The sequence below is a fragment of the Dicentrarchus labrax genome, unplaced genomic scaffold (genome assembly GCF_905237075.1).
Source record: "Dicentrarchus labrax unplaced genomic scaffold, dlabrax2021, whole genome shotgun sequence".
Classification (NCBI taxonomy): domain Eukaryota; kingdom Metazoa; phylum Chordata; class Actinopteri; family Moronidae; genus Dicentrarchus; species Dicentrarchus labrax.
In genome coordinates this window covers 5438134-5451404 of record NW_026136713.1, presented here as the reverse complement: position 1 = coordinate 5451404, position 13271 = coordinate 5438134, and the positions used below count along the sequence as shown (strand labels likewise).

The window sequence follows — 13271 nt, the reverse complement described above, 5'->3', positions numbered from 1 at the left end:
AAAATATGCAGTAGTGGGTAGGGTGAATTGCTTTGACACAGAGGTTTCCAAACTTTGACATGTCACTGAGGATCAAACTGGTTCATATAAACCCACATTAGCCTCCAGGATCCGCATTGAAAGATATGACTTATTACAAATAGCCGCCCATTGACTCATGTAGCAGAAAAGAAACAAGTGCAAATCTGTGTAAAAGTTATCCTCAGCCTCTCCTCTGTGTCTCTGCTGAGAGAAATTAGTCTGTAACTTTCCTTGCCCCCCCCTTTTGGCACCCATGGAACCCTCTCAGAGACACCCCCCGCTATGGGTCCCCAGACCCCACTTTCGGAACCACTAGCTCCCAACAATCATCTAATACACAGCTTCGTGTTTCAGCTTGTATGCTGTAATTGCCCGTTGAGTCGTCCATCTGCAGAAGAACAGGTAGTTGGCCGTGTTTCATTGCTGTACTTTGCCCCACCCACCAGCAGCTCTAGCCCTCCTGTGTAACCCCTGATTGGCTGAGGGGATTGCGGGTCCTGAGACTGAGCGCTCGGCTCGGAGCTGCGCGTCCGCCAGTGTGCACCAGTGAAGCGAGAGGAGCGCTTGTTGGGAGTCAACTAGACAGCCTACTGGCAACGAGTGGTGATTTCTTTTTTGTGCCTCCTCAACCATAGGCTGGATACAGGCTTCTGTGCTTCTACTTTGCTGCAGCCCAACATGTAATACATACATACACTGGGCTCTTGCATCGTTTTTCTCCTCACTGGCTTTTGGCTACATTTTCATCGGATCTTTTTGTGTGTGTGTGTGTGTTGCAAGGACTAATTATCGGGATGTTCAGCCTTTTTCCAAGTGAGATACGAGGAAATTAATTAGTAAGTAAAAGCTTAAAGACTTGCGGAAGGGATGAAAGACTAAATCTGCTGGAAATAAAAAAAGGTAATCGGGACTTCAGTTATGTGATGAGACATTCCTGCATTTGCACCACTGTTCTTTAGGCAAAGATATTCGTACTTAAGCTGTTGAATAATTTTGTGACTGTAGATCCTTTTGCGTTCCTTTTTTTTCATCAGATGTGCAGTTGGAAAACCCGTAGCTGCCGGCCGAAGAGGAAATTTTATCACTGCTTGTAATATATCACAGAGCAAGATGCTTATCCAGCATGCGACTTAAATATTTGCTGGCACCGAGGCGGAGAATTTAACACGGACCTTTGAACCCACATTACTTCATCTGCACGGAAGATTTAAAATAATTTTTTGTGGACTTTTTGTGGCTCACAGGAATTCTCGTTTTGTGTCTATGCAGTCCGAGCATTTCTCCTCCTTTCAGCCCACTTGAAAAAATGGACAGTTCATCATATGAATCATGTGTAAAGACCAGTTTGCCGCTTGACGAGAGCTGCACGGATTTACACGGTTAAATCACTGTTGTGAGAAGATTCAGCATGTTTGCACAGATCTGTCGTCCCCAATGTTTCGTCCGCTGCAGTAGACCGGAGGATGTGCTCTGCCCGAGAAGAGTAAAATAGGCTAAGGCACTTGTTACAATTATAGCTTTCACGCCATGATATAATTTCCATACACAAGAGCTATTCCTCACCTAAACACTTTTCCGGACACTTTAATGAGATGATTCATTTGGAGCCTTTTTCCTTTTCTCTCTGACGTGCATTCGTGTGCGTAATAATCAAGGTCTTTAGAAAAAGAAAAAAAAACTCAACAGGTACAATGCAAGCCAAGGAGATGGAATTAATACAATTAATCGCTGTGTTCCTCTTATTTTGGGTCGGGACTGAGGCTGTTATCAACCTGAAGTATGGAATAAACGAGGAGATGAAGCCCGGGTCAGTGATTGGAAATGTGACAAAGGACGCACTAAAGCAAGGATTTCAGATTGCACCGCAGCCCCCGTACTTGAGGGTTATTTCCAATTCAGAGCCACGATGGGTGGAACTCAGTCCAGCCGGAATCCTTACAACCCAAATGAAAATAGACCGGGATGTAGTTTGTCGACAGAACCCAAAGTGCATTATTTCCCTAGAAGTGATGTCAAACTCTATGGAGATCTGTGTCATCAAAGTTGAGATTGAGGATTTGAACGATAACGCACCCAGATTCCCAACGAGCCACATTGACATTGAAATTTCTGAGAATGCCTCCCCTGGTACCAGGTTTCCCCTAGAGGGGGCAAGCGATCCGGACTCGGGGATCTTTGGAGTGCAATCATATTCCATCACCCCGAATGAGCTTTTCGGACTAGAAATAAAGACAAGAGGGGATGGCTCCAAAATTGCTGAGCTTGTCGTGCAAAAATCGTTAGACAGGGAGACCCAGTCCCACTATTCATATGAAATCAGCGCGGAAGATGGAGGAGACCCTCCTAAGATAGGCGCGGTCCAGTTAAACATCAAGGTGATTGATTCTAATGACAACAACCCTGTTTTTGACGAGACGGTGTATACAGTCAATGTGATGGAGAATTCCCCCATCAATACATTAGTCATAGACTTGAATGCAACGGATCCTGACGAGGGCACTAATGGAGAGGTGGTGTACTCCTTCCACAGTTACGTCACCGAGAAAACGAGGGACGCGTTCAAAATTGACCCCAGAACCGGGATCATCACCGTCAACGGTGTTTTGGATTATGAAACAGCGCAAATATACGAGATCGACGTCCAGGCCAAAGATTTAGGTCCCAACTCTATCCCGGCTCACTGCAAAGTCACAGTAAACGTGATGGACACGAACGATAACCCACCTGTCATCAGTTTACTCTCACTGAACACAGAGATGGTGGAAGTTAGTGAGAGCGCGCAGCGTGGATATGTCATTGCACTAGTGAGGGTGTCAGATAAGGATTCTGGGGCAAACGGCAAAGTGCAGTGCAGGCTGCAGGGCAATGTTCCGTTCAGACTTCAAGAATATGAGAGCTTCTCCACTATACTTGTTGATGGGAGGCTGGACAGAGAGCAAAAGGACACATACAACCTGACTATCCAGGCGGAGGACAGTGGCATCCCGCCTTTACGCGCCACAAAATCTTTGGTAGTCAAAGTCACAGACGAAAATGATAACCCTCCCCACTTCCTTAAACCACACTATCAAGAGATGGTGATGGAAAACAACCTCCCTGGCTCGTGTCTGCTTGCAGTATCAGCAGAAGACCCGGACCTGGGGATGAATGGCACAGTTTCCTACTCCATAGTCCCCGGTGAGATTAAGCACATGGATGTAAACACATATGTCAGCATAAACCCATCAGGCCGCATTTACTCCATGAGATCATTCGACCATGAATACACAAGGACTTTTGATTTCAAAGTTTTGGCCAGAGACAATGGCAACCCCTCTTTATCAAGCAACGCCACTGTGCGTATTGTTGTCTTGGATGTCAATGACAACACACCTGTTATGACAAACCCCCCACTGGTTAATGGCACAGCTGAGGTGTCCATCCCAAGAAACGCCGGGGTGGGTTACATGGTGACCCAAGTTAAAGCAGACGACTACGACGAGGGGGAGAACGGGCGGCTGACCTACACAATCTCAGAGGGGGACAGGTCTTTCTTTGAGATCGACCAGGTGAACGGAGAGGTGCGCTCCACCAGGATGTTTGGAGAGAACGTCAAATCCACCTACGAGATCACAGTGGTGGCGAGGGATCACGGCAAGCCCTCCCTGTCCGCCTCGGCCTACATCGTGGTGTACCTCTCGCCAGACCTGAACGCACAGGAGTCTATTGGACCTGTCAACCTGTCCCTCATCTTCATCATCGCTCTGGGCTCTATCGCAGCAATCCTCTTCGTCACCATGATTTTCGTGGCGGTCAAGTGCAAGAGGGATAACAAAGAGATCCGGACATACAACTGCAGGTACTGACTAAATCTCGTGTGTGTGTCTCTGTCCGTTTGTGTGTGTGTGTGTGTGTGTGTGTGTGTGTGTGTGTGTGTGTGTGTGTGTGCTTATGAGAGAGAGAGAGAGAGAGCGTACGCCCGTAAGTCTGCCCGCGACCGTGCCTGAAACTGCGACTTGTCAGTGCATTGCTTTTGTCATGCAGCATGTAGAGGCCCCGAATGTGAGGACTGCAGATTTTATTCCCCCCCCCCACACACACACACAGCTGAAAGTGAGCTAGACTGCTTTACATCAAACACATTCTGCTGAGTCCCACTGCTCCGCGTTAAGGAAAAACGTGATTGATTGATTTAATCCGTCCTATTGTAACCAATTGACTTATAAATATAACGGTTCAACTGTCATGTTCAATTTGCGGGCGTGTTGCCGGACAGTTAACGTCCCACTGGTTCAATAGCAGTCCCAGACATTTATTATTTAACGTCCACCATGGCTGATTGGCTGTTATCAGCTTTAATCTAGTGTGATTATGGACAGTCCTTCAGGATCATTCATATTTACCTCTGCCTTCTTCTGCACCAAGAAATATTTGGAACAAAATCAAATAATAAAAACACAAAAAAATGTAGTATAGATTATATAAAATCCTGTAAAGTCAGATCTTAGTCATTAACTATTTACCCAGTTTCCTGGAAAGGAGCAGATTATTATTTTCCGGCCCATTCTGCTTTGTTCATCAATCTGATCATCAGCTCTGGCTTTGATTTCCCTGTGCCACGTTACCACTATAAATTTACATATAGATTGGATTTGAGAATGTAACCTAAAGCAATAATCATATTTTGCTCTAAACATAATTTTGTTCATTTAGGCCATTTTTCAAGCATTTAGTCATGACAAAACATTCAAAAACGTTCCCAATATTGCTGAGATTTTTTCTCTCTCAATATACAGTGGGAATTGTGTTTTTTATTCTTGTGTAATTTTAAAAAAAATGTAAATAATTATCTAACTTTCAAATGCTTTTCAACATTTTCTGAATTTGCAGGGCTTCATTTTTAAAATTAATTCTTGTCCTTCCCCTTGTAGCTTTAAGTAAAAGCATGATTACTCAAGTAGTGTAATAGTGACTTTTACATTGTTAACAGCAAGGACCCACATCGCTTCCCATCATAGGAATACTGAGAAACTTCTCCAGATGTGTTTTATTCAAGCCTGATTTGATATAGAGGGACACGATTTGTTGGCATCTTCATTACAACAGGTACTTTCTGCAGTTTGCAACGTCAGTTATATGTTTTGTTCAGAGAAGAAACAATGATAGACAACAACAAATTCCAAATTCAAAACTGCTCTCAGTACTTTACTCTCCTAGTGTGAGCCACTCTCCCTGCTGGGTGCTTTAATCAGCACTGATGTGCTCTGCTTCTCAGTCGCCACCTCGAATATGAGGAGCAGTTATCTCCAATTTATTGCTTGTCCTCTGTCAGTCTGTGTGACTCTGAAGATTTCCCCTCCCAGATTTCAATTTGGGCACAGAGTAGAGCGACAACATGTTAAAATGATAAATGAAAAAGAGATGGAATATTTTCTACCCTTGCAGCTGCCCATTTTCTTTCCTCTGAATCAAGGGGGAGCAGAATGGGGGAGGGAGCTGTTTTCAAGATGCAATCTAAAAGAAAAATGAAAAAGACAAACTACAGTACTGCTTCTAAAGCAGTGTGATTTTTAGAAGCGACAGAGGATTAGAGCTGCATTTTAGTGAGGAACAGAGGCCAGTGGGTTCTAGTGTAGCAGTGACGTTCAAGACAAGACAAGAAACAGGAAATCGAGACATTCTAGATATGTCAGTTTGTTGGCAAATGATACTTTAGTTGTGGGCTTTAATGGAAAATAAACCATATGCTCCATGCAATATAGGTTAAAAGTGGCCTCTTCCAGAGTTTGAAGTAATGCAGATGGTAAAAAACATCACAAATTATATAAAATATGTCTAGTGAAGTTTGTAGTCATCACTATAGAGTATAGCATCTGTTCTCCTGTGGAAAACTGCAAAGCTGTGCGAAGAATGAATATTTCCCCCAGTCTGAGGATCCTTTGATAAAACATGGCTGTGTTGCTCATTTACTCTTATTAAAGTCAAAATACTCAGTTCAAGTTTGCAGCAGCCACTGAGAGCAGCTAAATGAATTTGAATCTGCAGTTCTCCTGCACTCCGTATTGCTGGTGGGCTCGCCTGATAATGAAAGAAAAAATGGAATTAGTGTGGGTTGTGTGCTTTGAATATGATTGCATATACCGGTAGTGCTGCTCAGTACCAGTGTGTTCTTTTTGCTTTGCTTCTGTGGTTTTGGCATGTTTGCATATTGTCTGCCTGTTTGTGACATGTTGATTGTTGAGCATGCAAATGAAAAACAAACAAGGGATGACGGCTCAATTGCAACCCGGGACTGGGGAGTCACTTAAGTGTGCTGTTCCACCCCCGGACACGGGCAATGAGCCTTTGTCTGGCACCCATGGTCGAACAGTGCCCTAGCTGGCATGGCGGGCAAGCTTTTTGACCGTGTGGACGGGGGAGGGGAAGGCAGAACACTGCTTTATTGAGTCTGTTCAGTTTCTTCTACTTGCGCAGGGTGGCGGAGTACTCATATGGCAACCAGAAGAAGTCCAGCAAGAAGAAGAAGCTGAGCAAGAACGACATCCGCCTGGTGCCACGTGACGTCGAGGAGACAGACAAGATGAATGTGGTGAGTTGCTCATCTCTCACCTCCTCGCTCAACTACTTCGACTACCACCAGCAGAGCCTGCCGCTGGGCTGCAGGCGCTCCGAGAGCACCTTCCTCAACGTGGAGAACCAGAACTCGCGCAATGCGGCTCCCAACCATGGCTATCAGCACCCGTTCACTGGGCAGGGCCACCAGCAGCCAGACCTCATCATCAACGGCATGCCACTGCCAGAGGTGAGATACAATTCGCTGTGCTCTGTCCTAAATCCTTGGCTGGGCTGCTTTGGGTGTTCAGGGTAGAAGAGAAGGGGAGGTTGGGTTTTAAAATGAATTCCCATCACTAAATGCAAGGTTTGAGTAGCAGGGAAGAAAGAGTCAGTTGTGTTAGATTTCCTCTTTCATTAATTATTATCAATAAGTGAACCAGACAATGAGCTATAAAGATTCAGTGCACTGCCTTTTAACACAACTCAAGGTCAAGTGATATTTAGCATTCCATCGCAGCACAGACTATACTGTCAGTGAAATGTCTGTCTGTTATTGATGGAAAGCGGAGCTATTTGAAATGGCACGTGTGACGCTATGTCAGTCGATCTGAGTGGAATCCTTCAAGGCATTTCAAAGGGCTGAGATATTGAAGCTGACCTGTGACTGAGAGCGCTTTGCCAAGCAGAATTTGGAGGCCTGACAAAGTGGATTATTTGCCCTCTCTTACACCACTTGTTTTCTTTTCTTTTTTTGTTTGTGTGTGCTGAGCTATTGCAAAAAGAACAGGAGTCTGAGCACCTGCCAAATGTATTGACCCAGCTAATCAGCTCCAGCACACATCATTTCAGGTGCTAGCAGAAAGAATAATCATTGCTTAAATGCTTTATCTGTGTGTTGTCCATTTGGCTGCAGTGTTACCGCATGGCCGCTCTGCACAGCCAGCCATTGAATTACCCTGACATACCATGCATGGCTCCAGCAGAGCAGTGTAGGTCTGACTTGAAAGACTATTCAGGCTGACAGAGTGTATGCCAACCGGCTGATCTTTAGTTTATAGATTTTCGTATGTATGAACTGGTCTATTGGATTCTTTGGTCAGCCTCTCTCTTTCTCTCCATGACCCACTTCTCCTTGATCCCATGGGAGAAAGGGACATTTATGTTTGTGTGTGTGTGTGTGTGTGTGTGTGTGTGTGTGTGTGTGTGTGTGTGTGTGTGTGTGTGTGTGTGACAGAGAAAATGTGCATCAGTGTGTGTGTTTGTATAAGAATGTGTATCATGCTCACATCTATAGATAGCAGCAAATAAGCTCCAGCTCCACACACACACACACACACACACACACACACACACACACACACACACACACACACACACACACAAACACACACTTGTAATTGATGACTCCAATCTCCGTTTGACATTCAGTAAGAAGGAAGTGGGTTGTGGGGTTGGGAGTGGGAGTGGGGGTCTTAAAACAAGAAACACAAGATGGTTATTGATGTATTGACTGGATGATCCAGAGAGATCCAGGCACCGATGGATCCTGAGGGGTCAATGAGACCTACTTACAGGCATGCTGATTTACTGGGCCTGTCTGAGCTGGTTCTGACTGTGCTTGTGTGTGTGTGTGTGTGAATAACACAGGTGGAAAGAATGAGAACATTTGTGGGGGGGGGTTGTCCTGTGGTGTTATCCGGTCAGTGGAGGCAGAGGTGGGGGATTCAGCAGGTACATGCAGTGACCCGTATGCTGTGATTGTATTTGCTGGTAGGTAGTGCTTTGCAGGTCAACACAACCCTTTTCTCAGCCAAAATAAAATAAAATAAATGTGGGTCTTGCTACACAAAGAAATCAGCCGGCGTTGTTAAGAGCTCCAGCAGCATCCTGTCTCTGTGGCTTAACCATCCAATAAAAGCACATTTGCCGCAGGATTAGTAGAGCCTTTATTTGTTTCAGCTAATGAAAAAGTGGAGAGGAAGACAAATAGGGTTGAAGATTGATTTTGATGATTCCATATGCAAAGCTTGGAGTTGTCTTCATAGAGCTGTGTGAGGGCAGATAGAGGGATAAGAAGGGAAGAAGGGAGCGAGGCTGATTGAGTCTTAGTGCCAGGTGTCTGAGCCCCGAACACGTTTTCTCCTTTTCTTGGAGGCAGTTGATTGGCTTGATAGAGGTTGGGCTTGTTTAGCATGCAGCTTCCATCGCTCTCCGCCTTGCACATGATGTTGACAAACATCTCTTTGACCCGGTCTTTGCATATTTTCCCTTGGACTGAAAAAAGAGAATGTGTGTGTGTGTGTGTGTATGTGTGAGATTGAGAAAGTAAGCAAGAACTAGCGTTACCGAGAGCACGCCTTACCCTCCAACAGAGTAAACCCCAGCGCAACAACAGTTGTCATTGTTTTCTTTCCTCCCCATTGTGACATTTGCTAGAGACAGAAGCCCTACAGTATGTACAAATGTTGCTCTTAAATAAAAAATGTTTTCAGTATAATTACAATGCCATTTATAGCACAAACAAACAGCAGTGAAATGACTGATAATTGCTTTGTTACAATGAGCAAGCTTGGGCTTGAAACCACTTGACTCCACAAGTCCTCAACCCATATCCCATTGACTGGCTAGGACACACGAGTGGCTGCACTGTTGTGATTACTAAGGCTGCTTTGTCCCCAAAAAATTGTTTTCATCCTGAGGGCAACCTCATAATTATCCATGATTCATTTATCCTCTGCGGAAGAGCTTTTTGTTTTTACACCAGGGCACAATGATGTCTTTGTGTTTGTTTATTTTCACTGTAGATTAAAATGATCATATGCATTCGAATGTGGATACAAGGTCCGATTAGGTTCGCTAATGGAGGTAAAGAGGATATGAGCTTATGTCTGTTTGTATATTCTGTTTCTGATAGACGCAAAGTTCTCCTCCATTGTTAGTTTATGTGGGGCAGTGAACAGGCCGCTCATGTCAGAGCAGCTGGAGTCGAGCTTTTCCTGCTTCAGACAAAGCAGCACACTGGCGCGCACACACTCACACAGGCACACGCAAACACAGCAGACTTGGCCAAGATAACAGTGACAGGTCTCCCCAAAGGCCTCATACCTGCAATTGCATTGTGTATATTGTATTCTCCCTTGTGAGAATGTGTACCAGTATATACCTCCCTGAACAACGCTGTCCATTGTTTTGAAAAGCATCAGCTGTGAGATGTTTGTTAGACCTGCCTGTGGTAGCACTAATATGAACGCTCACAGGAGAATAGAGCTGTCTTCCATGGCTTAATTATAGTGAATCACTTGGTGGGGGAGACAATTATACAGTAAAGGAATGGCCTTTGGCTAGAATGTGTTTTTGAATTTGTAATGTGTACTACGGCTTCTCACACCTGTGATTCCAGATAATGAGCATGGCAGGAAAATAAGTTATCTTACTTTATTGATTAGCCTCATTCAGGTAAGAGATTGCAGATTTTTCTTTCATGCGAATGATAAATGAGTCAGAAAAAAGGTGATAAATGAATTATAATTAAAAAGGAGGCTGGACTACATGATGTAAAATCTTCAGGGTTTGGTGGAGAGTGCGCTTTACAAGTTTAGTTAATTGATAATCGATGCAGTCTTCCTCTAGATGCTCCCTGCCCTGTTTTCCTTAAAGATACTGCAGCAACATAAGTCTCTTGTAAAACTCTATGCCACATTGTCAGGTTCAAATTCTGACAAAAGAGAAATGGATGTTCATTTTGTGTTTGTTTGTTGCGTTCTCGCAGACTATCAAAGGAACCTAAATAAGAAAATGAAAATTGAAACAAAACAAGTGACACAAGGTATCTCATTGCTCCAGTCTTGCTGTTTACGCCTGTTAGTAAGGAAGACGTTTGGATATTGATGTAGGAGAGACAACAGGGAGTGGTTCCAGGGAGGCTGCACATCCCTCGCTATCACTTCACATCAGGACAATATGCATGGGAGCATTCAAACGTGTCATATTGAGCATGCAAAGTAGATGTCATGCTGTCAGCGCATACTACACATCTGTTGAAACTGCCAATCTCCTCCCACACATATACTCATGAATACACACGCACACACAATATTTCTTACGGAGTGTCACATTTATTTGAAATATGTGCCGTGACATTATCATTTTCAACATTATGACCAACTCTGAAATCTCGTAGAAGGAGGAATGAGAGGCATAATCCAGCATTTTCGATGATCAAACATTGTTGTGGTTGTGCATTTAAAGTACTCATGTTGTTTCATTATTCTCTGGTGTTTAAGATATTCTTGGATAACAATGTTTCTAAAAAGATTTCCTTAATAGTTTTTGCTTTTTAGTGTTTTATAGGACTAGTTCTGGTGTTAATGGAAAGTTTTGATATTTACTGCAGTTCCTAGCTGTTTTTTCTCAGTGTAAGCCGTGTTACAGTTACATGAAATATAAAATATAAATATATATTTTCTCCTCATTTTAGCAGCTTTTCAATTTAAATGTAAAAAAACATCTTAAGTCTTTTTTAGTCAAGAGTATGGTGCAGATACTGAGTGGGAATTCAAGCTTAATTTTCATTTTATCTTTACAGACTGGCAGAATCATTTAGCTTTTGTTTGTTGACTTGAACACGCCGTGACTGATAGAAAGTAGAGAACATCAACAGTTGGTTGAAAGTGTAATTGGGAGAGGACAACATGGAAAGGAGAGAAGCACAAGGAGGAGGTAAAACTCTGTGTCTCTTGTCTTGTTTATGCTGCTCTCACGTTGTTGACACTGTCTGGAAGTTTGAGTTTAGTTTTGCAGTATCTCGCTGTCGGCTTTGTATTCAGTTTTCAATGCCATTTGGAATTGAAAAGAAGTGAATGAGTCTGACGTGTTCAGCAAAGCTAATTCAAAAGTGTCCTCAGTCATGGTCTATGCATTTAAATGAAGATTGTAATCACATAAATGAAAGAAATGTCCTTTTAACATACAACAGCATACAATGTTCCCAGGGAACAAGATCAAGACGATTTATGAAAATAAAAGTGATTGAGTGACGCCTTTAATTATTCTAAATTCAGTAGACAGCACAAGAAGCTAAAGGACATACAGCCAATGTTTTGTTGAAAAGCTTTCTGAAAAAGAAAAAAACAGATTCTCTGATGGTGCATAACCTATTCGAACAGTTTGTCAGTCATTGGAAAAGAAACAACAACAACAACAACAGTTATACAGATATTGTGCAATAACTAAAGTGAAGGGATACATAACTGCTTGATCTTAAAAGTCAGTATTTTTATTTATTTATTTATTTATTTGTGATGTGTTGGGGGAGTGGGAAGCGTATGTTGCATTCTTTAAAGTCTCCTCCTTTCAAAGGATTTGAGAAAGAATCTTTTCATCTCCAGAAGCTTCAGGTGTGCACTGATTGAGTGGCAGATGAGCCTGTTAATTATTTAGAGAGGTTATTTGTAAGGCATAGACTTCAGAAATGCTCTGCCTTTCAAGTGTCAGTGTTTATAAAGGTGAAATAAAGCCTTGTCTGTCAGAAATAAATTAACACTGTAACTGTGAGTGCTCGTCGCCCTCTTATTACATCCCTCGGCTAGCTCCTCCCACCGTGTTTAACACACAAAACTGTTGAAGCTGTGGGGTGATTTTGTGACATTACTCAACAAGATGGTTTTCACTTCATGCACAAGCAGTGCTAGTTTTACACTCGGCTGGATTTTTATAGCCTTGACCCCCAACCCGCAACACCCCATCACTGCATGTCATTCTCGATGTTGCAGAGGTACAATGAAATGACATAACAACCCCAGGCAACCAGTCAGAAGCATCCAGGCCCGCCGGGTTGCCACCCTCTCGTTGGGATCAGAGCATTCAGCCAAAGAGCTTAAGAGTCAAAACACATGAGTGACGGCGCCTGATGTACACATGTCACTGTATGTGTGTTTAACCGCATGTGACTGGTGCGCCGCATACAGAGGAGTAATACTGTAGAGAGACGGCAAGGCCTAGAAAAACGAGGAGAGACAGAAGGGAACAGGGGAGGGGAGAGAAACCTATTTATAGAATAGCAATGATTTTACTCAACCTGTATTGCTACTGCCTGAAACATGTTATTTTTCTCTGTAAAATGTAGTATTAGGATGAGGATGAGGAAGAGATTTTATTGCACAAACTATATCAATCTCTACAGAAAGCAATAATCTCACGCTTCTATTGTTAGTACAAGATGCCATTTTCCTCTGGAAAATCAAATATTATGATTATTTCAGTGTACCTGCAAACATGGAAGGTGGTATTAACAAGGGATAGTGGTTTGAGAATAAGTTTTGAGTTTTGCACCAACTCTATTTTCTTTTCAGTCCAGGATAAAATCATCAAATGTTCAATCTTGATAACATCAGCAAACTAAATATGTTACAAGAGACCTTTTTAAGGCTGTTTTATGCATTTATGCATCAAGCACACAGTTACTTCCAAATAAAAAAGTAATTCCAAATGGTACTAGTCAACTTAATAATTTATCCATCTTTTGAAATAATTTTACTTGGTTCAACACAACATCACTGAAAAGGAAAATATATTTTAAATTACTTTAAAAGCTCTATCACCTGGACAAAAATAACTTCCTTTTAAACCAATTGAACATCAAAGTGAGGGGATTTTTCTGAAACCAAAGATGGGCAAATGTCATTAATTGTCCAACAATTTAAATTACATTATATTTC

The 13271-nt window shown here is 42.8% G+C and overlaps 1 protein-coding gene across 8 annotated transcripts in view; it reads left to right on the top strand.

Annotated features, from left to right (window-relative positions):
* The first annotated feature begins 539 nt into the window (after positions 1-539).
* pcdh19 (protocadherin 19) overlaps positions 540-13271 on the top strand; it is a 53825-nt gene continuing 41093 nt past the window's right edge. For 2 of the 8 annotated variants that reach the window (XM_051419739.1, XM_051419738.1), the window contains exons 1-2: positions 540-3859; positions 6457-6589. In XM_051419739.1, the coding sequence (XP_051275699.1) occupies positions 1713-3859; positions 6457-6589 (2280 nt within the window). In that variant the 5' untranslated portion in view covers positions 540-1712. Of the gene's footprint in view, positions 3860-6456; positions 6803-13271 lie in introns of all 8 variants that reach the window. The other 6 variants (XM_051419735.1, XM_051419733.1, XM_051419734.1 and 3 more) reach the window with 5 other exon arrangements.